At 49.9% G+C, this 27173-nt stretch overlaps 3 protein-coding genes across 7 annotated transcripts; 1 reads left to right on the top strand and 2 right to left on the bottom strand.

Moving 5' to 3' along the window:
* Nucleotides 1-713: 713 nt before the first annotated feature.
* Nucleotides 714-6848, top strand: TUBB1 (tubulin beta 1 class VI). Of its 5 annotated transcripts, none has more exons than XM_039236881.1 (5): nucleotides 714-770; nucleotides 4289-4397; nucleotides 5103-5213; nucleotides 5310-5377; nucleotides 6236-6848. In XM_039236881.1, exons 1-5 carry the CDS (start codon nucleotides 714-716, stop codon nucleotides 6404-6406), a joined length of 516 nt encoding a protein of 171 aa, XP_039092812.1. In that variant the 3' UTR covers nucleotides 6407-6848. The 5 variants fall into 5 exon arrangements, with proteins under 5 accessions (XP_039092812.1, XP_039092811.1, XP_039092808.1 ...); XM_039236880.1 differs by having other exon boundaries at nucleotides 5310-5407; nucleotides 6008-6848; XM_039236877.1 differs by having other exon boundaries at nucleotides 5310-6797.
* Nucleotides 6849-10149: 3301 nt separating this feature from the next.
* ATP5F1E (ATP synthase F1 subunit epsilon) lies at nucleotides 10150-13705 on the bottom strand. The gene is made up of 3 exons (XM_039236844.1): nucleotides 13572-13705; nucleotides 11754-11880; nucleotides 10150-10313 (listed from the first exon to the last, which is right to left on the bottom strand). The coding sequence occupies exons 1-2, from the start codon at nucleotides 13601-13603 to the stop codon at nucleotides 11757-11759; spliced, it is 156 nt and encodes a 51-aa protein (XP_039092775.1). The 5' UTR covers nucleotides 13604-13705; the 3' UTR covers nucleotides 10150-10313; nucleotides 11754-11756.
* A 764-nt stretch (nucleotides 13706-14469) lies between these two features.
* Nucleotides 14470-23393, bottom strand: PRELID3B (PRELI domain containing 3B). The gene is made up of 6 exons (XM_039236904.1): nucleotides 23257-23393; nucleotides 19653-19821; nucleotides 18174-18263; nucleotides 17673-17743; nucleotides 17448-17550; nucleotides 14470-16233 (listed from the first exon to the last, which is right to left on the bottom strand). Exons 1-6 carry the CDS (start codon nucleotides 23286-23288, stop codon nucleotides 16114-16116), a joined length of 585 nt encoding a protein of 194 aa, XP_039092835.1. The 5' UTR covers nucleotides 23289-23393; the 3' UTR covers nucleotides 14470-16113.
* Between the last annotated feature and the right edge of the window lie 3780 nt (nucleotides 23394-27173).

The following is a 27173-nucleotide window of genomic DNA, read 5'->3' as shown; positions in this document are numbered from 1 at the left end:
CGGTCAAGTGATGGGTTTAGACACAGGATTTCTTTTTTCTCTCTCTCTTTCTTTAATGTTTTATTTTTTGAGAGACACAGAGAGACAGAGTGTGAGTGGGGGAGGAGCAGAGAGAGAGAGAGAGACACAGAATCCAAAACAGGCTCCAGGCTCTGAGCTGTCAGCACAGAGCCCGACGCGGGGCTCAAACCCATGAACCGTGAGATCATGACGCGAGCTGAAGTCGGGTGCTTCACCGACTGAGCCCCCCGGGCACCCCACACAAAAGGGTTTCTAGTAACACAACTGGCTTGGTCAGGGAAAGCCCCTGGAGGTGGTGCGGTCACCCCACGACCTGGGAGCTGGGAGCTTGTCGTACCAGGAGCCCGGGGCCAGCGCCGGTGCCCCGAATCCACCAAGGGAAGACCCACACCTGCTGTTAGACCTCCAGAAACTGCGCAGAGGCGGCCTCTGCTCTTCAACTCTAGGAAGTGACTGGGTAATATTCTGTGTTGGCAGAGGAGGAAACCCCCCTCTCGCCAGGATGACAGAGAGCAGAGTGGGGGCTGGGTCCCTGGGCTGGACACACCCTGGGGGCAGTCACACTGGGACCAGCTTGGGTCAGCCGGTGCCGTCACTGCAGTGCCCAGGGTGGTGTGGGGCTCACAGCAGTGAAGGGCGGCTCCTGCCTGGGAGGATTCTGCCAAAAGCTTACACTTGGACCCAAAGCGAGCATGCGTGAAATCGTGCACATTCAGATTGGCCAGTGTGGTAACCAGATCGGAGCCAAGGTAAGGAAAGTTCGATTCCTAGGACCAGCTTTCCTGGGGCCCCAGGTGTAGCCGACAAAGAAAATATCTCACGTCAGTGGGTAAGACAAGTCCGCAGAGCGTGCACTTGCTGAATACCTGACTTACGAAACCACGCCTCTGGTTAGAGACACAGGAAGTGTCTAATTTAATTAAAGGACTAATTTAATTCATGTCAATTTCATCATCAGTTACATGCAAACCATTTTTACTTTTATGACTTTAGCAATTTATTTTTTGTATCTAAAGATAGTAATTTGGGGCGCCTGTGTGGCTCACTTGGTTAAGTATCCGACTCTTGGTTTCAGCTCAGGTTATGATCTCACGGCTCGTGAGTTTGAGTCCGCCCCCCCCACCCCCCCAGGCTTGCTCTAGGCTGATGGTGTAAAGCCTGCTTGGAATTCTCTCTCCCTCTCTCTGACCCTCCCCTGCTCACGCTGTCTCTGTCTCTCTCAGAATAAATAAGTAAACTTAAAAAAAAAGGCAGTAATTTGTCTCAAAACAGTTTTGCAGTTTGTTGGGCTACTTTTAAATTTTTTTAATGTTTTATTTATTTTTAAGAGAGAGAGAGAGAGAGACAGCATGAGCAGGGGAGGGGCAGAGAGAGAGACAGACACAGAATCTGAAGCAGGCTCCAGGCTCTGAGCTGTCGGCACAGAGCCCGACGCGGGGCTCGAACCCACGAACCGCGAGATCCTGACCTGAGCTGAAGTTGGACGCTCAACTGACTGAGCCACCCAGATGCCCCTGTTGGGCTACTTTGACACCATCTTCCTAAGATGACTTTCCTTCTCCTCTCGTGTTTATATTGCAAAGTTTAAAAAATCGACATCTGTTTAATTTAGTCTGAAATAGAAAACTAAGGAGGTAAACCTACAAGTTTTGGGGTGTAGTCGCAGAAATCATTACCGTACACCCTCTGGAATGAATATAAATATGTGTTTGTCCTCCCCACCTAAATTTTTGTACAAAGTGCCTGGTTCAATGGCTAACACTAAGAAACCAGATGACACAGCCTAACAGGTCTCTAACCTGAATTTTAATCCTAACTTTACACGGTTGTACTAACAGCCATCTGACTGTTCCCTTTGCCATTTTGAAATTACTTTCACTAGTATGAATTGCATTAACAATTTAATTGCATTAAGAGTTAAATTCTTTTAAAAAATGTGGCAAAATAAAAATTTACCATCTTAACCACTTTTTTTTTTGCACTCTCTGAGAGAGCACGAGTGAGTGAGTGGCAAAGAGAGAGAGAGAGAGAGAGAGAGAGAGTCCCATGAGGGGTAGAGTGAGAGACAGGGAGAAGCAGGGCTCGAGCCCACGAACCATGAGATCATGACTCGAGCTGAAGTCAGATGCCCGACCCACTGAGCCACCTAGGTGCCCTCCATCTTAACCATTAACAAAATTTTTTTAGGGTCACCTGGGTGGCTCAGTTGGTTGGGCGGCTGACTTTGGCTCAAGTCATGATCTCACGGTTTGTGGGTTCGAGCCCCGCGTCGGGCTCTGTGCTGACAGCTTGGAGCCTGGAGCCTGTTTCAGATTCTGTGTCTCCCTCTCTCTCTGCCCCTCCCCTGCTCACACCGTCTCTCTCTCTCAGAAATAAATAAAATGTTAAAAAAAATTTAAATTTTAATATTTATTTATTTATTTTAATGGTTTCTTTATTTTTTTGAGAGAGACAGAGACAGAGTGTGAACAGGGGAGGGGCAGAGGGAGAGGGAGACACAGAATCCGAAGACAAGCTCCAGGCTCCGAGCTGTCAGCACAGAGCCCGACGTGGGTCTTGAACTCACAAACCGCGAGATTATGACCTAAGCCACCAAAGTTGGGATGCTCACCCGACTGAACCACCCAGGTGCCCCTCATCTTAACCATTTTTTTTTAATTAATTTATTTTTTTTTCATCTTAACCATTTTTAAGTGCACAGTTCAATAGTGTTAAGTATATTCACTGTGTTGTGCATCTAATCTCCAGAAAGGATTTCCTTTTGCAAAACTGAAACTCTGTCCTCATTAAATACTCATTCCCCACATCCCCTTCCCCAGCCCCTGGTACCCACCCTTCTACTTTCTGTGTCTAAGAATTTGAACTCTTCTAGGGACCTCATAAAAGTGACATTGCACAGTATCTGCCCTTCTGTGTGTGGCTTATTTCTCTCAGCGTAATGTCTTCAAGGTTCAACCACGCTGAAGCCTGTGTCAGAATCTCCTTCCTTTTTAAGGCTGAATAATAGTCTATTGCACGGATGGATACGCCATTTTGTTCATCCAGTTATCTGATGGACACATGGGATGTTTCCAGCTTTGGGCTGTGGCGAATAATGCAGCTATGAACAACTAAAGTCTTTTAGTGCGGGTGCTTAAAACCTGGGGCAAAAAATATCACCGCTTGGAAAGAAGTTGCCTTCTTCCCATTCCACCGTGATGAGCTGTTCCTGAGTCAAACACACAGAGAGGTGGGAGGTGCCGGCCCCACCGCCCTGAAGTGGGAAGATAATCTGGAGGGAGGTGCGGGAGAGGACTTGTGGGGTCCAGATAGGGTCTGAGCTCTTACTCCACAATCCTGTTGGCTCGCAGTTAGAGCCACACCGACTCCTTATTACTTGGGGTCGTAAGAACTGTAAGAGACTTAAATTTATTTATTCTTTCGGACCTAGAACAGTGCAGGTAATTTCCTATGAAATAGAGTCTGGTTAATGAGACCAGGGCCAGAGCAGGGCCATCGCTTATAAGACATGGCTGGGAAAACACCCTTGGGGATTTTACCATAAATGAATGTATTTTCATTGCACAAATGTGCTTCTCCAGGGCAATGAAAGGGGCCATCTCAGTGACTGTTTCCATATTAAGAGCTCTGCATGTTTCTATATTAATAAATACCGTATATGTGATTGAAACTGTCATATGTTTCAAACTGTTACAAGAGCTGTACATAATTTTGAAGTGTATGCATACCTGATCATGAAAAATGCACATTGCTAAGAACCATGCCTAGATGTCCTAGTTATGGGCTTTTGGGGAAAACTGCATGAAAATAAATCCCTAAGTGAAAGGAGACATTACTGTGAAATCAGGTAAGAATTCAGTCTATTTGCATTTAATGGGATCTATACTTTACTAGCTTCAAGCACTGGATGGTGAAACTAGAGATACACTCACTGTCTGACGTGAAATTGTAAAACAACAGCTTTAATGTATATGATGGCCTCCACTTAATAGGAGCAAAATCCTATTTAATATTTTACGTGTTGGCATTTTAGTTAAGAAGTTGGGGCGGGTAGAAAACACAGGCCTCCGTCCATGTTCAGCGGAGGCAGGAGCGAATTCTAGAGGGGGAGCGGGCCTTTACGAAACGGGCCTAAAAGCGTCTGGGGGAAGGGCCGCCGGACAGACGCCGCGGGGCAGGCCGATGAGCACCCACTTTCTGTCTCTCTGGCCCATCCGCTGGCCCGCGGGTCCCCCCGGACACTGACCTCCGCTCCCACTGTTTCCAGTTCTGGGAGGTGATTGGCGAGGAGCATGGGATCGACGCGGTGGGGAGCTACATCGGGGACTGTGCCCTGCAGCTGGAGAGGATCAGCGTGTACTACAATGAGGCACACGGTAGGGTGCTGTGCGCTGGTGGCGGGGTCGCCGGCCCCAGGGACAGGGTCAGAGTGAGGCCTGCGCGCGGCTGCAGGACCCCGAGAGTGACAGGTCCCCAGGCTCGTCCAGGGCGATGGAGGAAGTCACTGAGGGGGAGGGGGCGTGTCTCAACACCAGGGCTTAACTTCAGCACCAAGTTTCCTTTATCGTTTTTTTTTTTTTTTTTTAATTTCTAGGAGAGAGAGAGAGAGAGACAGCGTGAGCAGGGGAGGGTCAGAGAGAGAGGGAGTCACAGAATCCGAAACAGGCTCCAGGCTCTGAGCTGGCAGTCAGCACAGAGCCCGACGCGGGGCCCGAACCCACGAACCGCGAGATCATGACCTAAGTGAAAGTCGGATGCTCAACCGACTAAGCCACCCAGGCGCCCCATCCTTTATTGTTTTTAAAGAAAAGCCGGAGTCCCTTCCATCAGGGACAGAATCTCTGTGGTTGGCAGTTCGACAAACAAAACAGAACCCGGTGGGAAGAGTATTCCTAAGGTATTTGACAGATTTGTGCACTTGTTGCTGGCAACAAGGGTGCTATTTCGAATGTCTTCCTGCCAGAGACACTTTCTAGAAGAATCCCTTTTTCTTTGCCAGGTATCCCAAGGTTCTATTTTGACGAAACATCAACTTTTGGGAAAACAACAGGCTGCCGACTTCTTCCTATTTCGCTACACAGGTAGGAAGTACGTGCCCCGGGCGCTGCTGGTGGACCTGGAGCCGGGGACGATGGACAGCATCCGGTCTAGCAAACTGGGGGCCCTCTTTCATCCGGACAGCTTCATCTATGGTGGGTTTTCCTGCAAGGGGCCCCGGGGGGGCCCCGGGGCGCCCGGTCCCCCCCCCCCCCGCAGCAAGGTAACCGAACTGGCCTCCCTCCGCACAGGCATCTCTGGGGCCGGCAACAACTGGGCCAAGGGCCACTACACGGAGGGCGCCGAGCTGGCCGAGAGCGTGCTGGACGCCGTGCGCAGCGCCTGCGAGGCCTGCGACTGCCTGCAGGGCTTGCAGCTGGTGCACTCGCTGGGCGGCGGCACGGGCGCGGGCATGGGCACGCTGCTGCTGAGCCGGGTGCGCGACGACTTCCCCGACCGCATCCTCAACACCTTCAGCGTGCTGCCGTCGCCCAAGGTGTCGGACACGGTGGTGGAGCCCTACAACGCCGTGCTGTCGCTGCAGCAGCTGGCGCAGCACGCCGACGCCTGCTTCTGCATCGACAACGAGGCGCTGTACGACATCTGCCTCCGCGCGCTCAGGCTGGCCGCGCCCAGCTACGGCGACCTCAACCACCTGGTGTCCCTGACCATGAGCGGCGTCACCACGTCGCTGCGCTTCCCGGGCCAGCTCAACGCCGACCTGCGCAAGCTGGCCGTGAACATGGTGCCCTTCCCGCGCCTGCACTTCTTCATGCCCGGCTTCGCGCCGCTCACCAGCCGCGGCGGCCGCCAGTACCGCGCGCTCACGGTGGCCGAGCTCACGCAGCAGGTGTTCGACGCGCGCAACGCCATGGCCGCCTGCGACCCGCGCCGCGGCCGCTACCTGGCCGTGGCCTGCTTCTTCCGCGGGCGCATGTCCACCCGGGAGGTGGACGAGCAGATGCTCGCCGTGCAGACGCGCCACAGCGCCTGCTTCGTGGACTGGATCCCCAACAACGTCAAGGTGGCCGTGTGCGACATCCCGCCGCCGGGGCTCAGCATGGCCGCCACCTTCGTGGGCAACAGCACGGCGGTGCAGCAGCTGTTCCGCCGCGTGTCCGAGCACTTCTCGGCCATGTTCCGGAGGAGGGCGTTCGTGCACTGGTTCACCTGCGAGGGCATGGACGTCGGCGAGTTCGCCGAGGCCGAGAGCAACCTCCACGACCTGGTGTCCGAGTACCAGCAGCTTCAAGACGCCAGCGCGGTCCCCGAGGACGACGGAGACGTCGTGGGGGAGGCAGAAATGGAGCCGGAAGATGGGCCCCGGGAGCCTGGCGGGGCTGTGTGAGCGGCGGCCGCAGGGTGCCCGCCTCTGCTCCCTGTGACCACGGGGACCGCGGGGGCCTCGGGGCCTCCCGCCCGCATCCGCTAACTTTCCACACTCCGACGTTCAGTGCACCCTCTATTGGCTGGTTTGTAATAGCAAAGCGAATTTGTGGCGAAGGGCTCCATTTGGGCCGTTCCTGTGTGCACAGGTCCGTGCCAGGCATCGAGCCTCGCCCTGGGCCGTGTGCGCTGCCTCCGCAGCCCCTCACCTTTGACCCTCTCCGGGCCCTGAAGCCCTTGCTCGGCATCCTTGCTAAGTTTCTGCTTCTCTGCCATGGCCCGTGCCAAGCATCTGGCCTCCCCGCACTTGCTGGCCTCCAGAAAAGCCTGCTCACTAACTGGTATGGGGGGGGGGGGGTAATAGAGCGAGGCAAACGTGAGTCGGCATCCACTAGTGAAAAGGGCAGACCACATGTGCGTGTCAACGTACTAACTGGGAAGGGGAAAGGGAAGGAAGAAGACGCGGCAGTGCTTTTCCCACCGAGACACCTGGGCACAGAAAGCCCCAAACAAGCAAAACTCACCAATTCCAAACCTCTGATCTTTATTTCTGCACAGCTTGCTTTTAACATGTACATTTATACTCTGTAAGTTTCTTATTAGTGCTAGGTTCTGGGAATTCGTGAATCACTGTCTTCGGTTTTCCTCGTAAAGCCTATTTCAAAATGCCCTTTTCACTTTCAGTCAGTAATCACCTTCTGAAAATGCTCTGTAGCCTCAGCTCTTTCAGAAAGGGCACATGGCGCGCTTGGCAGCTGTCCCCATGCAGGAGCGAGGCAGCCGCGGGCTGGCCAGTGTCCTTTTTGCTTGCAGAGGACGTCGTCTCATTAGGGAACTTTTACGGTCCAAATTAAATTGCAGAAGTTGCCATAAATGTTTGCACGCTTAAACAGCTTTCGCCATTACACGACTTTCATCTGCTCACATTACAACAGGACGAAATACACAAGAGTGTAATCAGATCATCCATAACTTTTTAATTAAGGTTTACCTATTTCTGACATGCAGCACAGCCACCCCTTCCAGTGACAGGAGGGTTCTAATGGCCTTCTAGAGTCACCACTGAGCTATATGATCTGATCCACGGGGAGCCCATGGGAACGCGCTCCGACCTTCGCTGCGGGAAAGATGTACTTGCAGGCCATGAGGCCCTCCAGTCCCGCTTCGTTTCTGTCATATCTGCAAGAATACGGACGCAGGTGGACGGGGACACCAGCTCGTCTGGAGGAACGTCACCCCTTCACGTGCGCATCGTATAGAAAGAACGAAAATGGGTTCGAAGAGAAAATTAAGTCTTGCTGTTCATGACGAGCCTTCTATTTACAAAACTTAAGTTTTATGTGCTTTCTCCTTGGGGTTCAAGCACTAAAAACAAAAGCAGGTTTCCTAAACTGTTACCTAGACACTCTCAGAAGTTCCTAACTTCTTAGAAGCCAGAAAAGACGTACGACCTCTGATTTTATAAGAATGATACACATGCTTCCTCTAGCACTTTCCTTCTCAAATCTGAAAAGGCAATCAAGTAGATGCACGGAAGGGTACAGACCTAAATTAAAAAAAAAAAAAAAAAAACCTGCTGATTTATGTTACTGTCAAGATTTTTGTTGCTCAATAGTAATCATTAAAGTACAAGGAAATTCAATTTTAAACGGCTAAACTGCTTTATTTCAGACTAAATAAATTCCTTTTCTTGGAGCCTAACTGCTCAGACTGATTAATTTTAGTTAAAAATATTTCAAAATGTATCTCACCATCCTACTCTTTTGTATGGTAGGAATAGATTAAAACACACACACGCACACAGAACCCACCAGAAACCAAAAGAAATCTGTCCCCTAAGATTTGGAGGAGCCTATTCCTTCCGGGGTTATGGTTGCCATGGCGACACTGGTCTGAGAGACAAGAGACATGGGATCAGCATTTTAGAGCCTGTCCAGTTCCTTCACTTCACACACAAGAACACTACACAAGCAGTGACTGATGAGCCCCTCAAAAATAACTCAAATGGAGGGGCGCCTGGGTGGCTCAGTCGGATGGGCGTCTGACTTCGCTCAGGTCATGATCTCACGGTTTGTGGGTTCGAGCCCTGTGTCGGGCTCTGTGCTGACAGCTCAGAGCCTGGAGCCTGTTTCAGATTCTGTGTCTCCCTCTCTCTCTGACCCTCCGCTGCTCACGCTCTCTCTCTCAGAAATAAAGCATTAAAAAAAAAATCACTCAAATGGTTAGTGAAATACACACAAGCAGGTCTGATCAGGGTCCCTGGTTATCTGGACACATCAGTCCTGCTGGCTGGCCCCGCAGTCCCCAGGCCTGGATGCAGAAAGTTTATCACCGTGATCAATTAAGGATTTTAACTACAGAGAAAGAGGCTCAAAGAATCTTTGCTGGGCACTCAACTGGTTTCTGATTTTTGCTTTCCCCTTTGCCTATCAGCAGCCCTGGCCCTGAGTCTCACCTTTAGTCCCCCCCCCCCACGCTGATCGAGGACTTCTCTCTGGTTACTCAGCTGCAAAGAACTCAGCCCTCTGTTCATCAGCTTTGTCAATGAAGAGGCCTGACGGCCTTGAGATTCATTTATTCCTGTCCCTGTAACGAGAGATGCTTCTTAGTACCTGGCTTGATCCCAGGGACCTCAGCGGTAGGTAGTGGGGTGCCCGGACTTTAGAACAGCACAACAACACTGAGAGAGATTGGGGGTTGGGGGGCCCAGTGGCTACTGCCCTGTGACTCTCCGCTCCCGCGCCCCACCCCCTTTCATCCTGCAGCTCTTCCTTAGTGCCCAGGGCCACGAAGGAAGTATAACCTACAGGTGAAGTGTCCCGGGGTGGGGACGGAAACCGCCTCCAGAAGGCTGAGAACAAACAAAGAGTTTTTGGGCTCCTCCTCGGCTCAGTGACGCCAATAACTGATCATTGGCTTAAGTACCCCGGTGAGAACCGGCCCCGCACAGGAGAGTTTCCCGTTCCCATTTCTGTCTCCAGCCTCCACAGTTAAAACCAGGCAGTGAGCTCTGCAGTGGGTGTTTTACTCAGCAAAGTGCTTCCAAGTTTCAAAGGAAGAGAAAAACAAAACACTGCGACAAGTCTCCACACCTGGGTACTTAATGAGTAAGCCCGTCACCACGCAAACACCACCAACCTGCCCGCCGTCATCCCCGCACCCTAGACCTGCAGGCAGGAACCTCACAAGCTCTCGCTCCAGCCTGTCAGTGCCGGCCATCGGCTCAGTGAGCGAGTTCCTGGAAGGCTCGGCCACACCTCCCATGCCACGTGCTCCCGGGACACCATCCACCCGCAAAACAATGTGAAGCACGTTTCTGGCCTAAATCCCGCCATCGGTAACTCCTCCCCACAGGTGTTAAGTGTGCAATACAAAAAGACCACAGTGTAGCGTTTTTTCTTCTAATCTATGCTTTTAGCAATTATTTTCATTACAACCCATCCACCACTCTGATGTGATTTCTCTAATTCTAAGCTAAGAGACGGTGAAAGCCTCTCTAAGAGACTACTTCTGTTAACAGAGATCACGAGAAAGAGAACTTTCTGTCCTGGGGCACGTGAGACACCCTTCCCGTGTCCCTCAGCTCGCGAGGCCGTAAGCCCGCCTGTGCCACCTCCCGCCACTCCAGCTCGTAAGGCCGTGACGCCGCAGGTGTGCAGAGAGTGCAACTGAAGAAAGAGTCTGAGGGAAAACAGACACCAGCAGCAAGAGGGGACCATACTTAGTTTATTGGCATCGTCAGTCTAGAACAAGACAGGGGTGGTGGTGTTTTTCTTTCTCCCCACGAAGGGAGACGGTTTCCAGTGTGCTGTAGCAAGAACCCACACATCTTCACCTTGAAAATGCGGCATTTCAAGCTCTAGGCGGGTCTGGGAGGAAAAAAAGAAAATGCAAAGTTGCTAGTTCTTTGTCTTTTAACTGTCCCACACTGCAAGGACTTCCTTGTCGTGAGCGGAGATAACTCTGGCGTCAGTTCACGTGGCTGATGCTGACCCCTGGCTCTTGGCTGTAGAAAGTGCTGGTTCACATGCACTGCCTCGGCTGAACAGGAACTTCCCTAAGTAGAGCCAAGTACACTCCTAGCAATAAAGAAACTAGTCTGCCTTTAAAGACGCTAAAAGCCCCCCTGTGCTGACGGGCGTCCCCTGCAGGACATGGGGAGAGCTGCTTTCTTTACGGATGGGGACACTACTTCCTGACCCCAAGGACATCACAAGGTCAAGGCAGTGCGAGGCGGAGAGTGGCCTGGCTCCGCTGCAGAGGCTCAGTGACTTTTTCAGCCAGTTCGCTGTTAGAACAAAACAAAACCCAACATAAAACCAGGCCGCATTACTTTGAGTCACGGGAGGAGGCAGAGGGCCCCTAGAAGGGCCACATTCACAACACCGCATCTCCAGACTCATCATAAAATATTTACTAATTCAAAATGAAAATGAAAAGTGCTTAGGGGAGACAGTTCCAATAAGTAAAATTACTCATAACCACACACTGCCAAAGGATTAATAGTTATCACATTTCTTTGCTACTACGGGTCTGAAGCCCTTTTAAAGCAAAACAAGAAAATTAAATCTGCAAAACATTTCTCTGGTTATTTGCCTTGTCTTTGAGATAACAACGCCAAGAAAAAGGTTTAGAGATCAAATCACTTTAGCAGTTTGGAGCGACGAGTCAGAACTTCTGAACTGCACAAAACTGTCTTTTGCTGCATAGGCTGTAATGGTACCTGACCGACATCTCTGGGGGAGTGAAATGAACCAAACCCTCTGACAGAAGAATGCATTTAGGAGACACAGCTCTCACCGCAGGGTCTTACAGATTGTGCCACTCGAGAAAAGAGCAGGCCCCTGGCCTGTACCTGCAGCCCTTATGTTCTGGAAAGAAATCATCTGTGAGAACAGTGGCAGACGTGGGGGAAGGAGAGATGCAAAGAACTGTAATCTGTCATGCCCCTGAACGCTTACATAACTCCAACAGCAATTACAAAAGCGGGCAGTTTATCTTCCAAATTATTTGATGTTGTGCAGACAAATGAAACAGTTTTAATTAAAATAAGATGGCTCTCTACCTAAGCATTGCTAAATGAGCTGAAAATCAACGTGCCAATTACTTCTGCTTGTCAGGGCTGAAACAAGGGTCTTTGATGATGCCATGGGACTTGCCTCACCTGTGTGCTTTAAATCGTTACTCCACTAACAGCTAAATGTACCGACTGAACAAAAAGTGGGCAGAATTCAAAAACTAAAATCACTTTGTTTTTCAAGTGCTCTAAGAGCTTAAGGTGCAGCTCTTCTAATAAGTCTGTAACTTACAGATTACTCCTTTTTCATTTTCACAATTTTTACGGTGCTGCCGGAAGTCTTCTCGGCGTTTGCTTTGAATTCCGTCTTCAGTGCATCTCTCACTGCTTTGGCACAGATCTGGGAGTATCGGATATAGCTGGGAGGGAATCAGAGACCATATATAGTTAATTACCAATGATCCAGCCAGACTGCTTGTGTTACTGTGGTTTTTTTCTTCCCATACTTTAAATTTTGGTATTTATACCTGTACATTATAGAACTGGATTTAAAATTCACTAGTGCCAGAAGGAATCTATACAGAAAAAAAGACTAGAAAGAAATGTACCAAAGTCTTAATCTCGGTTTCCCTTCTTTGTACCAATTTAATCCCTGTTTGTTTAAAATAAAAGACTCAAGGGCGCCTGGGTGGCTCAGTCGGTTGAGCACCTGACTTCCTTAGGTCATGATATCACAGTTTGTGAGTTCGAGCCCTGCGTCAGGCTGTGCTGACAGCTTGGAGCCTGTTTCAGATTCTGTGTCTCCCTCTCTCTCTTCCTGTCCTCTGCTTCGTGCTTTCTTTCTCAAAAATAAACATTAAAACATTAAAAAAAAAAAAAAGGCTCACAGGTGTTTTTAAAAATCTCACAGCAGAGGAAACAGACTAAAATGTTATGAGAGGCTATAATAGAAGTGACATTTCCCCCCAGTTCTCTACTTGAAATTTCTTCTTCACACAGATTATTCTTACAAGGTAAAATATATAAAACTAAAAGAGAAAAAAAGCCTGTTTTGAATTCAATAGTTCTTCCTCAGAGTAATTATCTAAAGGTTTTCTTCAGAATATTAGATTTTGTTTCACAAGTCTGCCATTGAAGCTACTTCCCAATCAAGGTTTCTAAATTAAACCAAAAAGTCCTTTGAGAACATCATCAATTCTAACAAAAGATCTAACAGCCTGCTTCCTGTTTGGTAGATGGACTCCCATCAACATCTTATTTTCCAAAAGATGTCAGCTCAGTCTCTATACTTTTTGAAAACAGGAAGGAGGGAGGGGGCTGCTGCTATTTTCTCATGTTTCAGATTTGTTTTTTGGGCCAGAGGCAGGCGTTCCAAAGCCTGTCTGCACTGTGACTAATTGGGTTGACCTTCTGGCTGCTCAATCTTTCCGGTTACTTCATCCACCTGGAGAAACAGGAGAATTAAAGAGGACACTACCCGCGCCACTGGTGGGGAGCAGACACTAAAAGTGTGCACAGCGGGGCCCACCACACCCGCCACAGAGGAGGTGCTTGGTTCAATGGCACCTGGCACTGGGACTATCGTCCTTCCAAGGCCACAAAGCCGGACTCGACCCCCCCCCCCCACCGCCCCGTCAGGTGCCCGCTGGGCTGCTCGGCTGTCCCAGTCATGGGCCCACTAGACAGTGTCACTCGGGGCAAACCACAGGCGCTAAGGCCCTGCGTGCGCAGAGAGCTCAGGTGTGAAGGCGGCACCCCCCCCACCCCCCCGTCACTAGAGATCGTGTCACCGGACGCGCCCGTCCGTGGGCCTCGCAGGGGCACCGCCCCCCGCGTGCACGCCCTCCCGCTTCGTTGCAAGGGCCTCCCCCGTTCACGCGGCGGGAAGCACAGGCGAGGGCGTGCTGGGCGGGAGGGCCCCGCCGCACCCCGAAAGGGGGCGAGCGCGGGTGCTCGGCCCGCGGCACAGGCCACGCGCCCCGCTCGCTCGAGGCCCCCCTGGCCGCCATCTTGGAGCCGCGCTCCCCGGGGCCGCGACCCCCGCCGCGCTGGCGCGACCTCCGACCCCGGGCCGCGCCGCCGGCCCCCTGCCCTCGAGGCGCGGCCCTACCTGAGTCCAGCCTGTCGCCAGTACGCCACCATGATGTCGCGAGAGTGGGCGAGTCGGGCCAAATCGCGAGGACGCCTCAATGTCGGTTCGGCGCGCGGCCCAGCTGCAGGAAGGTCAAGCCTGTGAACCGGAAGAGGCGGGACTCCGGACCTGCCAATCCCGCCTCCTCTTGCCCCGCCCGCCCTCCCGAGCAGCCCCTGCCGCCCCGCCGCGGAATCCCCCCGACGCCGGGAGCCAATGGGGGCGCGCGGCCGGGGCCTCGAGTGCCAATCCCCGGGCGGGCCGGCCGACAGCGCCCCCCGATTGGCTCCGCGGGCGTCCCGAGAGTGTGCCCCGCGGGCTTCCGTAGTGCCCCGGGCGGGTCGACCGGGGCAAGAGGGGAGCTGGGGGCAGTGCGGGACACGCCCCCCTCACCGGGGTCATGGCCGCGCCCAGACGTCCGCACGGAACCCTTACCCCTCAGCCCGAGGGGCAGGGATCAAAGGCGAACCTAGGCCCTGACACAGCCGTGGTTCGGGGTTGCCCCCCGACGTGCGCCTGGACGGGCCAGGGTGGGGGGCGCGGGCGACCCAGTGCATTCGCAGGAGGAACGAAATCTCTCTTGCAGTGATTAAAAAGAAGTTATCAAGAGACATAAGAGGAAGTTTTTAGGAACAAGAAAGGTTTTTCTTAAGTAATGGAACTTCCATTTTTAATATTAAATATGCCCCATGGTCCCCGAGTCTTATCTGTGAACACTGCCCGGTTTAGTCTCTCAAGTACATCTGCTTGCTATATTTCTACTTTAAACGGTCAAAGCCACAAACTACCAGCTATTTCACGAAGAGTAACTACATTGGGAAATGAAAATTTCTAGAATTTAATCATTAGATCAGAGTAAAAAAAATCAAACAGGAAAAAAATTTGTTCATAAATTTTTTTTATCATTAGGACATTACACCTTTTTTCACAAGTATAATTTACAGAAATGATACAAGGCAACTTTTAATCAAATACCAATATTTTCCAATGTTTTGTTCAATTGAAATGTTATTTCAACTGTAAAAATTAGCTCTGGTTACAAAAAATAATCAAAAACCTTACTGGATTTCAGTTGCTTTTACAAAGGTCCTAAGAAGTCTTAAGCTGAACAATGCTTTAAGTAGAAAAACACTAATTTTTAAATAGTCTGCTCTATTTCTGTGGTTTATGTACATTTTTATTAACTGGTTTCTTTTCCAGGAAACCTGAGGGGTTTATTACATTAAGCATTGTAAAATAAAGACAGAGTTCATCACCTTCTAAGAAAAATACTCTGTATGCAACAATTCCAAGTATCAAAGATATTATTTACTGGTTGGTAACTGCCTGCCTACAAAATGGGAAATACATTTTGTTTTTCAGACTGCAGCTGCCCCTTGGTATCCAAAGTAAGGATTTTCCATAAGTAAAAGCTGCAAAGCAATTCACATAGTGGTTGGTTGAGGTCAATGTTTCTCTTCTCATTATTATTCTTTTTTTCTCCCCCACCGCCCCCACCATATTATTAAAAACACTAAGTACCTGGGATTTATTCTTCAGAAAGACATCGTTTGAGTAATTTCAAATGACGTACAGCTCTTCATGTAAAAAAGATGTTTTGTGGTCACAATTGCTTCAAAAAGTAATTATATTCAAATAACCTGACATATCATGCTTTAGCAATTACAGAGCCAGGATTTTGACACACAGCAATTTATAAGTTAGGCAAATGTGAAATGCTAGAGATGTGAACAGCTGTTCTGTTGAAGTTTGGAGTGCTGCAAGATTTCGGTAATGGCTTTATTTTTTCAGTGAACATCACCAGCCCACGGGATAGCGCCCTAAGTCATAAAGTACAAATCCAAGGAAGGTAATACCTTTCTCTAAGTTACAGAACTTTGGCAAATTAATACAGTACTCTTAAATACAATAAAATCCTTTCTGTTGCTGTTGGGAGTCATGTATTCTTTTAGTGTTAATTTTCACTCCGAAAATGTCAGTAAGTACCAAAACCAAACACTGTGATTTTTTAATGGTAGTTTATAGCAGAGCAAGTTATTCTATACAAATTAGTATATCCTTTTAAAACTATGTAATGTCTCCTTTTGAAGAGCATCCCCTCACGCCAGCTCAAGTTTACCGCAGCAGGGTAACTGCGTGAACTCAGGTGGCCTGCTCTGTTCTAGGGTTGGTCCAAAGCCAGGGAGAGTTCCAATGCGCGGAAAAGCTTTAAAATTCTACCTTAAGGGAGATTTAACGTGCCAATATGATTTCCCAAGTACTTTGCAAGAACTGTTACATTTCCATGTAAATACCGGAATCCTCCCAATTAGATGGTCACTTCCAACAGTACACTTCTGGATGATCCCTTTTATTCAGAAACCCTGCACCTCTGTGTTTGGATCAAAAGTCACATAGCTATTCTTCAGCTTAATGAAAAAAAATTCTACCGAAAATATAGTTTTATTTTTTTAAATAACAAATAAATACATTGGCAGCTTGCAGAGACCTGGGGGACGGGTGTCCTGACCCGCTTCCATCCTCACTTCTCTACAAACGCCGCCGCCGCCATCGGTGTCCTTATGCTCCCTCTCGCCGAGGCCGCCAATTCTTCGATCTCAGCATTCAATTTGTGTATTACCCATTCCATTGCTTCTCGGCCCTTCAAAAAAATCCAGCACATCTATTGTCACCAAGTGTGAGCAAAGGCACGTATCACATAAGTGGCGCAGGAGGCAGCAACAAGGAGCGTTACAAATGTAATTAACTCTCACCAGAACGGACTGTTTTTTGTCCTACTTCTTGTTCTTTAATATTTACCAAATATCAAATGCTTTGAGAAACCGATCTATAAACTGCTTTCTGTTCCGCACGCAAAAGATGTTCTCAAAAGAATCTACAATTAAAGGATAGCGACGGTTTACTTATTTCTGATTCGCGCCGTCCCTTTCTTGGGGGCCAAAAGGTCAAACCTGGCATTTCTTTTATGTGTCCATTATTTTAAACCCAAATCCTGCACAAGGCCCTGAAGGAGCTGATCCCTGATTTTCTCTTCAACCCTTCTCCCCCAGTGCTTTATGCAGTTCCTTGAGGAAATGAGGGGGCACTTCATGCTTCCTGTCTCAGGCCCTTTGCACATGCAGTTCCTCTGCCAGAAATGCTTCCCAGCACACCCCTCACAACCCGCCTGCCCCTCCTTCAGACCTCAACACAACACCCGTTAAATACTCCCATGTTTTGTACCTTTTCTTTCCTAGTGACGCGTGATCAACATTGACCCCCTTAGCTCCACGGGCGCACGGAGCATTCTTGTTTTGTTCCCTGCCGTATCCCTAGTCTAGCCTCGCACTCTGCCTGGCACAGAGAGCGCACCTATAAATACCTTCTGACTGCTGAGTAAGTATAGTAAACATGTGTTAGATCCTTTCATGCTGTGGTGGCTGTTAGAGAAACAAAGGCCTATGATGGACCTGGGGGTTGCTGGACAGAGAAGGGCAACGAAAAGGGTTGAGAACTGGTGTTTTAAACAACGGTACACAGTGACACACCATCGGGCCCCGGGCCCATACCTTGTCCCATCTCCTTTACTCTTCATCCCCAACCCGGGAAGATGGCTAACTGATCTCCACTTCACAGAAGGGAAACCGAGGCACAGAAAGGTTAACCTAATTGTCCAAGGCTGTAAGGCTGGTAAGAGTTACAGCCTGCCTGTAAACCCAGTGGGGCTACACCCTACCGTGCCAGAAACTGCCTTTCCGGAGTCTCACCACCTCGTGGTTCCGAGTCCGTTTGCCGGGATGGACACACGTTCCATACCAAGCTCTTCCAGGAGAGGAAACCTGGGAAGAAGAGCGACTACGGAGCAGCCGGACTTACTTTATTCGCATTGGAAGATATCGTACTCGCCATCAGTCCTTCAAGGTAACTGCTGAGACTGACTCCTTTCACAGTGATTATGGCTTCTTGAGTCAAAACAGTTCTGGAACAAAACACAACCATGCGGCTTCAGAATGACCTTGCAGTTTTTAAGGAAATACATGATTTGAATAAAAAATTCAAACACCCTGTGAAATAAGTTTGTCAAAAACACTTTGTACTCACTTTTCTGGGTCCTGAGGATGCGGTTTGTATATAAGTCTCTCATCTACTGAAACCATATTTGTAAATGAAATCTGCAGAATGAAAAAAAAAAATCAAATCATTTTGGAAACAAAACATTCCCAAAATTAATGCACAAACCCAAATCCTGCTAGGTAAGTACACAAATAAACCACTCTGATATACTGCAAACACAAAACTTAAATATCACTATTCGCTGCTTCCTTTGTATTAAAAAAATAATATGAACAAAAGCATTATCTCAATAATATGCACATGATCCCAAATTCAATTTATTGAGTGTTGGCCCCTAGAAATAATCAGTGGGCTCATGGAAGCAGGAAAGCTCTCAGCTGCAGGCAGGAAAAGATAATACAGCACATGAGGCCTGATTTCCTGTTGAAGAGCATACATTCACCTGTATAGCAACTATAACAGAGACCAAAAAAAAAAAAAAAAAAGCCAAATAGTTTTAAGTTAAAACACAAGGGAGCCCGAACTTACATTGGTAGATTTGAGCTCCATTGTTTTCTCTGCGGGGTCAACTACAGAATGCTCCTGAACGTACGTTTTTGTTCTTGCCGCGCCAATAAGCTAAATAGAACATTCACAATTAGCGATCAGAGGAGGAAGGGGTTCTCAACAAGTGTATCAACGTTTCATTTGAAGGGAGAAACGTGTTACTATCTTGAACTGAAAAATCAGCCTCATGAACAGGGGGAATCAGACAAAGGTCAGGAAGGGGGCCCGTTTGAGGGTGGCGGGAATTTCATGAATGAGAGATGGCCACACACAAAAACCCTTCGCAGAGGCAATCAGCGACCAGCCTGGGGAGGACGTGTGCCGTAGGAAGTGGCCCCCGAAGCCGCCAGGGTGAGACAACAGAGCCCTGAGCCCAAAATACGGAAAATAAGAATATCTGGGTAAACATGGTTTCTAGACAAAGGGCAGCTCAAGAGGGTCTGCCAAGGCTTTCCTGGAGCAGTGAGGGGACAGGGCATGGTGGCTTTGTTCCCGGGGGAGAAAAGTGGCCATTTCACGACATAGATGACGGATTACATCCGACGCCACCTGCTGTGCTCGGACCCCACCCCCACCCTCCAGGCCCACCCCCCGGACCTTGCTCATTTCTGTTTCCTCACTACCTAACGCAGTGGTTCAGACCAAGGAAGCAATTGGTACATTCCTTGTGAAAAATGTGTCCTTCCATTTTCTTTTTTTTCATTTTTTTAAAAACGTTTTTTATTTCTGAGAGAGACAGACAGCCTGAGCAGAAGAGGGTCAGAGAGAGAGTCACAGAATCTGAAACAGGCTCCAGGCTCTGAGCTGTCAGCACAGAGCCCGACGCGGGGCTCGAACCCACGAACTGTGAGATCATGACCTGAGCCGAAGTCAGACGCTTAACCGACGGAGTCCCCCAGGCGCCCCTGTCCTTCGGTTTTCTGAGTGGATCTACCTTCCAGGAGAAACTCTAAGGGGAACAGGGTCCGCTTATCACCCCGGACTTCCCTCACGCTGTAATAACGCACCATCCCAGTTTCTTGCTGAAAGCCTGCTCACACGCAATGCGGCAGAATCCTGTCTTTAAATGCACACGGGCGAGTGTGAGACCCTGGAACAAGCTGCGGAGATGCTCTTCACTCCACATGCCCGAGCCACCAGTGCCCGCGGCAGCCGCCTGCCACTAGACCTCACCCCTGGCCTGGAGGTGGCGGCCAAAGCGGCAAGGGCAGAGCGGCGCCCCTTTTAGATGAGCCGCATTAGCCGGCTTCCTTCAGAAGGTTTTCTCGGGTGCCTTCATGAAGACTGTAATAATATTTCCAATTCATTATACGCTCATAACTCAAGTTTATTATAATACAATTTGAACTGATGCGAAAATGACATTCAGAATCGGCTCCCACAACCTATTTGAAATTATAATGCGGTTTAGAAAACTTCTCGGCGGCAGTCACGTTTCCACGGCAATGAAGACGCACTTACAGATTTCACGATGGAAGGCAGGCCCCACTCGGTGCTGAGAAGCCTATGGCTGTGCAGCTTTCCAGAGGGATCTACGTGTCTGTCCAGCACGTCCACCCCGACCACGTTCGGGTTCATAGGGTTCGGGTATTTCTGCATTGCAGCTGTCGTGACGGTCTCCCACGGGTGGCTGTGGCCAGGAACCAAAAGAATCAAATGTTTAAAACCCCAGGCATATAAACAAAACCATTTTCAGAACCCGTCAAGTCATGCTTTACAGGTGAAGTTTCATTAATTTAACTGGGGAAAAATTATTTTCTGAAACACTGACTGGAAGATGACTTGGGGAGCTCAATCTACATTTTGACCCATACATTTGTATGGGACTCAGTAATTTCTCCGCACACGGGCTACACAGTGCAACCGAGGTCCAGAAAAGATAAGAACAGTCCGTGATGCATGGCAGTACAGTTTCTTACACAATCTTTCCTATTTACCCATGTTCACTTTTTATGTGCAAATCTTGTTTCTAAGAACCACCGATTTGTAAAAATGTATTTACAAAATGTGTTCTATGAAAACAAGCCGCAAAAATTGTCGTTATACCACGGATTCTGTTTGCTTGGTCCCAAGTCCATAAAGTTATCAAGATGTAAAAAAAGTAAAAGAACTTAGAGACGCCATACATTCTTTTAGGGATTACACAAAGATCCAAAGCATTATTCATTTAAATACAGTAATATTAAAAATGTACTTTTCGCTAGATTCAGGTAATAAAAAACAGTGGCCTCTCCAGTCCATCATTGTCCATCGCCTTCCTCAAAGGAGTGATTCTGGTTTGCTCTGAAAAGGTCACCCAATACCACAAAGTGTTTTTAAGGTGCTCCTAATATACTCTCTTCTAACATTCTCAGTTATTATCTTCTTGAAAAAGCACACGTGCTTGATGACTCGAAATGTGATGTACGTGTGTTCCCTTCACCACCTGTATGAATGCGATGCTCCTACAAAAGCCATCCTTCTCAAAGGAGCCCCTTATTAAGGACAAGGAGGAGGTGATTGAGCTCACCTGCAGCCTGATGCTACCCTATCTGTGCGCTTGTCTTTGCTGAAAGGGAAAAAAGATCTGGAGATAATGTTTCAAACCGCATTTACCCATAAACCACGCGGCATTACCTTTTATTTTTCTAAAAGCAAAAGAGGGAGGCCATTAATCTGGTTCAGCTTTTCAGAGGGCCAAGCCTGACGACAACTTGCCACCAGAAGGGGAATGTCAACACCACTCATGTCCCAGAACCCTGGACGACCAGTGACATCATTTCTAACGTTTTTGTCTTTCCCATTGTATAAGTGAACCTCACTCTGCTTTTAATCTCAAGCCGTATTCAGTAATCAGTGCAGGTATATAAGGGAGCTACTTCATAAACCTCAGTGGTCCGCACAAATAGAAGTGATACAGGCCGAGCACTTAGATGATTACCAAGGCAACTATCTAAAATGAAAATCAGATGAACCCTGTCCCTGTCTCCATCTAGTCATATACCACGGTTAGCCAGTTTCCCTGCACTTATCTCTTCCTGCCCCCCCTCCATTCCCTTCCAGCCATTAATCTCAACCCTACTAAAGTAATTATGTGAAAACACACTCAGAACACCAAAGGGCAGGTGGAACCTTACCCCGCCCAACTTCTTCACCTATAATATGAGGTGGGCAGACACTTAAGGACACACGTAACTCCAGCCAGGCGGCAACAATGGCTCGATTAAGCTACCAAAATGTAACCAAAGACCAGCCCATCTGGGCACATCGCAGGCATTCCTATCTGTTGAAGGAATCAATGAATGGCTTCACCTGGATGCCAACTACAGGTGAAGTCTCAGAAGGAAGTGCTGGACAAATAGGGGCACAACATGGAACAATGACTTTTGATCCTGTGTCCTTCAGGCAGGAAACACCCGGCTATGCGACATTTGTGCGGGAAGATGGTGACTTCCATTTCAGGGAGCCCACAGGGCACGGGAGCCTGGGCGAGCCCTGCAAATGAGGACTTGAAGTTCAAGAGAGGCTGGAGCCCGGGTACAGATTTGGGTGTCTTAAGTACGCACGTATCAGCTGGGACCCTGCCAGAAAAGCCCAGATTGTCTGGGGAGAATCACAGTCGGGGCTGCTTCACCCAGGACGTGTACAGACTTTATTTGAATATGTCTATCTTCTGGGTGGAGAGTTCCAGAACGTTCACCAAATCTGAGAGAGGTCTGTCGCAAAAAGATTAAGAATCACTGAAATACAAGACAAGAAGGCCAATAACAGAATCTTTTCGGACAAAAATTACACTGAAGGGGCAGAGGGGGAAACAGCGACGAGAAGAGGAGGAGACCGCAAATCTCAGGCCTTTTTACCCAGAAGGAGCGTAAGCACGAGGGAAACAGGAATCTTCCCTCTGATACTGACATTCTGTACTTTCCAGGACTCGGTGGACTTGGAGGGGTCTGGATCACCAAGGATGCAAAACGTTTACAACTTCTTTTAAAACTGCCCTCGGAACCATGGTTTAAACCATCACATGGCTGAACTAAAACGCACTACGAAGCCATAAAAATTAAAACAGTGTGGCAGCAATAGCAAGATCCGGGGAGCAGAGAGCTCAGAAATGAATTCAAATGTAAAGTCACAACAGCGTGTGGGACATTGGTGGCATTTCAGATCAGTGACAGGAAGACGGATTGGCCCACTGAGGAGGGCTTTCTTGGACTAATCATCAGGACTGTTTTTTTGTTCTGTGTGTGTTTGTGCGCAAAAAATGACACAGTGGCTCATATGCCTGCTTTGTTTGTATATGGAATCATGAAAACGGAATTTGATCCCCAACATCCACTGGGTCGAAGGCCTATTTTGTTACTAAGAAGTTCTTCCAACCAAGAGATGTCACTGAGCGTGGCCTCAAAGACATCTCGCGGTGGCAGGCCCTGACACACCGTCATCTTCCGTGTCTCTGATGAAAACGGAACCCAAGGTCACGCAGTCTGCTGGAGCCAGAGCTGGACCTTGCACTCCAATTTTAAGGCTCTGCTCCTCAGGCCTCGAGCTGCCGGAGAAGTTTCGCCTCCTCGTCGCCGCGCTCACCCGGTGCCATACTCCTCCCGAAAGGTGGCCGCCCGGCGAGGAGACTCGCCCACACCTTCCTGCTGGGATCCCCTGGGGTGGGGGGGACCCGTCCCACCGGGTTTGACAAGGCCGGACGTGACCAGCAGGGCCCTCTGCCACCTGAGTGCGTTCGAGGACCTCGTGCCAGGCGACGCCCCCACCAGCACGAGGAGGGGGGGCCCTCCTCGGGAGGGCTGGCCGCTAGTGCCCGTCCGGACGGGCCTCCCTCCCGGCCTGGGCGACCGCTGGGCCTGGACATGCGGGGGGACCCTCCTCGTGGGACCCGCGTCTGGGCCGCAGACCGAGAGTCCCCGCCCTCGGGGCCGCGCGGGGCTCGGGCCCGGCTCCCCCAACTAGGCCCGACGCCTGGAAGCTTCCTGAGGGGCGCCCCGGCCTCGCCACGACTTCTGGCCCCACCTGCCCTCCCACCCTGCAGTTCGCCCCGTGCGCCCTGCCGACCTGCCCCACTCCCCCAACTTACTCAAAGACGTGCTCCGAAGTCCAGATCTTCATGGTGCCGGCAGCCTGCGCGATGTCCGGGCGGCGCCAGGGGACAATGAGGCAAAGAGCCACACTTGCCCCCGCCCCGCCCCCCAGCTACCCCGCCGGCCGCGCAGCGCGCACGCGCCGTCGGGCCCGACGCGAGGGACGTCCCGACGCGCTGCCCCACGCCCTATCCCGGCCCGGGTTTTGCCCCAGTCTTGCGCGCGGCGCAACGAAACCCCGCCCCTTAGCGCCGGGCGCAACGCGCCGGCGCAGTTCCGGGGGCAGCGCCCGGGGCCTCCGGCGGAGGCGCTGTGCTGCGCAGGCGCGGCACGCGGCCGGCCGGCCGCCCCCTCGCGGGCGTCGCCGGGAGCGCTGACCTCTGGACAGACTTGGGCCGGGCCCAGCGGGTTCCTGGGCGCCGGGACCGTGCACGCCTCGCCCAAGGATGGCCGCCCGGCCCCCGCTCGCCTTATGCGAGCGCGTAGACGGGTCCAGTAAACCCGCTCACACGGACGGGGCTGTGGTGGGTGCGTGAGCAGATGCTCACGGCGCCTCATTAGGTTACTCTACCAGCTCTTCGGTCAACCGGGACCGTGGGTCCCCGAAGTCAGGCAGCCAACCTACCAACCAGCCACCTCTTGTGTCTCCCCGGACTGTGGGGTCCCCAAGGTCGTCCCAGCCACCAACCAGCCAATGAGCTCTGTGCTCATTCCTCTGGCCCTCCACGCAGTTCTGGTGGGCAGAAGATAAACAGATATGGAGAATCGGCCATCAGACAGTGTGATTGAGGCCCCGGTGAAAGGTGCATTTAGGAAGAATGGGTGTTGGTTGGAACGGATGAAAGGACTTCATGGCCCTGGGTTTATAGATGGGTCTTAGCTCGGATGTCACCCCCCGGAGACACCCCTTCCCTCATCACCCTTCCTCAGACAGCCCCGCCCCTTAGGCCCTCCAGCGCAGCACCCCGCTGCATTTTTCTTAGGCATCACTCTCAGATTGTCTTGGTTATTTGTTTAACTCCCACTTGAACGCAAGCCCTTGAAGGCAAGGATCTTGCCTGTTTTGCCCAATAAATGATTCTCAGCACCTCATACATAGTAAAGGTTCAATGATTATTTATTGAAAAATGGAATAACAATGATTTGTGGGATGAATGAATTACTGAAATCATCGAGTTATTGGTTTAACTTCCACTAGACTGTAAGCCCTTGAGGGTGAGGCTCTTGCCAGACTTGTTCAATGATTCCCTCATCCCTACGTAATAATTATTGGCTGCATAAGTGAGTGAGTGACTAAGAAGCGGGCGCCAGGCAGGAATAGCAAGTGATGTCATAGGCAGGTGAGCCTTGTCCAGTGGACAAAGTGTCAGGCCTAGCTTTCAGGCTAAGCCCTCTCCACCCCCCCACCCCTCCTGCCCCTGTCCCTAAAGGAACAGTTTGCCATTTTAAATGATGGCTGTGGAGCAAAAATCGTTACATCTGGTTACTTAGAAGCCAGTTGGAAACAGTGCCCCGTTCTTGTTCTCAGCTCGTTTGATTGTTAAAAACAAATAAAAGCCAGGTTAATTTAGGAGGGACGATAATTTAAAAAAAAAAAATAGCCGAAGTCCTTTATATAGAAAAACAGAAAAATTACATTAGGCAGGAAGGAAATAATATGGTTGGGTAGTTGCTAAGTGCAATTTGTGGTACCTAGGACTTAAAAAACAAAGCTCTGTGGTACTTGGAGTGAATTCTCAGGGAGGTAATGCTTTAAAGGCGGCTCAGAGCGGCTCAGCCTTGATTAAGATGCGAAGTTAATGTTACGGGGTGTTTAAAACACTGGTTCAGGACCCGACAGCACAGAACAGCCTGTCCCTGCTATTCGTGGAGCTCCGTGGAGCAGTTCACCATCCAGGATTCCTACTCTGTTTATTTTAAAGAGTACTATTCTTTCCCCTAGTTTGAGATTTCTGTTTTTTCAAAGGTAGGAAAAGTAATTGCCACTATCCCCCACTCACACTGCATCAGTCTATTGATTGTACTTGCTGCCTCTGGAGTGTGTGATGGGGACAGGGACATAGAAGAATGGGGCTTTAGAACCCGATTGTCTTTCCTGTGCGTTTCCCCAAGGTAGAAATAATACCACTTTGTACTTGGATTTAGGGAGCAAGGCCTTTACATATGTTATCTCCCAAGAGGAAACCAATGATTGGTTTTTAAATACCGAAGAATTGCATCACTGACTATGGCTGTCACAGCCACAGGGAAACAATTAGCAGCTCATAACTTTGACTTGAAATTAAGTAGGTGACTGGCCCTCATGGCAGTTGCCCCTGGACAACAGCCAATCCCCAGGTCTCCACACCCTTCCCTGTGCCTGGGGATGGGGGGTGGGGCGAGGGAGGGAGGAATGAGGTGTGACTCCAACCATCAAGGAACTTCTGGCTGAGGATCCGAAACACAAGTCAAGAAATAACTAGAAGATACATAAAGTGAAGGTTTGTAGTTTGCAGCGAAGGGACCTTGGCCATGAGCCACAGTCCCTGGGGCAGGCTTCGTGGAGGACAGTGGGCAGCACGTGAGGCCCCTGGGGACTGGTGGTTTGGGGGCTCAGGGACAAGGCCGCAGGACTGGTGGATGAAGTCACGCATCTCAGCTTCAGCTGGGCCCCAGCGCCTTCTATGTCCTGCAAGACGTCAGTCATTCACAATGCCGTCTTCACAGTTAGCCCATCTAACCTGTCCCCTGACTACTTAATGTTTTATATCAGCTTCTTTGCAAATATGTTTAAGTGAAATTTTATATAGCTACTGTCAACAGAAAATGGGCATTTTTTAATATCTACACTACATGCCTAACTATGAGTATAGAACAGTAAGCCTGTGAGCTCCTACTGTCTGTCATAGACTCCAGGAGTGGGTGTGTCTCCCTTACAGCTTTCTTTATGCTTTTGTGACTCTCATCCATTCTCTGAAAATTCCAAACCCACCTTTTCCTCTGAACCTCTCAGCAATGACCTTTATCTCCAGATTCACGGAGAGCTTCTGTCACTTTCCTCCACTTCTCTTTAAGATGGTTTGTGTTCTGGGGCGCCTGGGTGGTTTAGTCGGTTAAGCGTCCGACTTTCGCTTAGGTCATGATCTCGCGGTTCGTGTGTTCGAGCCCCGCGTCGGGCTCTGTGCTGACTGCCAGCTCAGAGCCTGGAGCCTGCTTCAGTCTGTGACTCCCTCTCTCTCTGACCCTCCGCTGCTCACGCTGTCTCTCTCTCTCCTAGAAATAAATAAAAAAAATATATTAAAAAAAAAAGATGGTTTGTGTTCTCTGGGGTTTTCTGTAGGTCTTCTGGACTCAGAGAATGTATTCTTTCTCTCTCTGGTCTTTTTGCGTTTACTCTCTTCCCTTATTCATTCAACACATAGCCCCCGATCATCTATTCGAGGCCATCCCTGTCCACATGGAGTTTATCCTACACTAGCAGGCTCTCAACCGGGAGCGATTCCCTCCAGGAGACGAGTGACAATGTCCGGAGACCTTGTTGGTTGTCACATACAGGGAGGGGCCGCTGCCGGCATCTGGTGGGTAGAGGCCGGGGACGCACCTAAACACCCTACAGTGCCCGGGACAGAGACAGTGCCCTGCAACTAAGAAGTAGCTGGCCCCAAGTGTCAGTAGTGCTGCAGCGTGGAAACCCTTCCTGTCTGGACTCAGTCATTTGTCCTTCCATCCTCCAACTCAACCGAGCTCCGTGGCCACATCCGTTCCTTGCTGTCCACAGCAGGCCACACATTTCCACACCCTTGAACTTTGTCCATGGTGTTCTCTGCCCAGAATGCACTTTCCCCTTGCCTGTCCTGAAGAGTCTTACTCACATCTTGCGACTGTAAATACTCCACTCCCTTGAGCACCTCGCCGATGTGCCCCTTCCCCAGCT

Source organism: Hyaena hyaena, unplaced genomic scaffold (genome assembly GCF_003009895.1).
Source record: "Hyaena hyaena isolate Hyena2069 unplaced genomic scaffold, ASM300989v1 scaffold_119, whole genome shotgun sequence".
Taxonomy (NCBI): Eukaryota; Metazoa; Chordata; class Mammalia; order Carnivora; family Hyaenidae; genus Hyaena; species Hyaena hyaena.
This window is presented reverse-complemented; position numbering and strand designations above follow the sequence as displayed.

Excerpts from the sequence above, each read along its gene's own strand:
- TUBB1 (XM_039236877.1), top strand. The coding sequence starts at position 714 with ATGCGTGAAATCGTGCACATTCAGATTGGCCAGTGTGGTAACCAGATC. Across the intron at positions 4,398-5,102 it reads GTACTACAATGAGGCACACG|GTAGGAAGTACGTGCCCCGG; the intron begins GTAGGGTGCTGT and ends TTCGCTACACAG. Across the intron at positions 5,214-5,309 it reads TCCGGACAGCTTCATCTATG|GCATCTCTGGGGCCGGCAAC; the intron begins GTGGGTTTTCCT and ends CCCTCCGCACAG.
- ATP5F1E (XM_039236844.1), bottom strand. The coding sequence starts at position 13,603 with ATGGTGGCGTACTGGCGACAGGCTGGACTCAG. Across the intron at positions 11,881-13,571 it reads TGGCGACAGGCTGGACTCAG|CTATATCCGATACTCCCAGA; the intron begins GTAGGGCCGCGC and ends ATTCCCTCCCAG.
- PRELID3B (XM_039236904.1), bottom strand. The coding sequence starts at position 23,288 with ATGAAGATCTGGACTTCGGAGCACGTCTTTGA. Across the intron at positions 17,744-18,173 it reads TGGAGCTCAAATCTACCAAT|ATTTCATTTACAAATATGGT; the intron begins GTAAGTTCGGGC and ends TTCATTCTGCAG. Across the intron at positions 16,234-17,447 it reads TATCTTCCAATGCGAATAAA|GGCCGAGAAGCAATGGAATG; the intron begins GTAAGTCCGGCT and ends ATTTTTTTGAAG.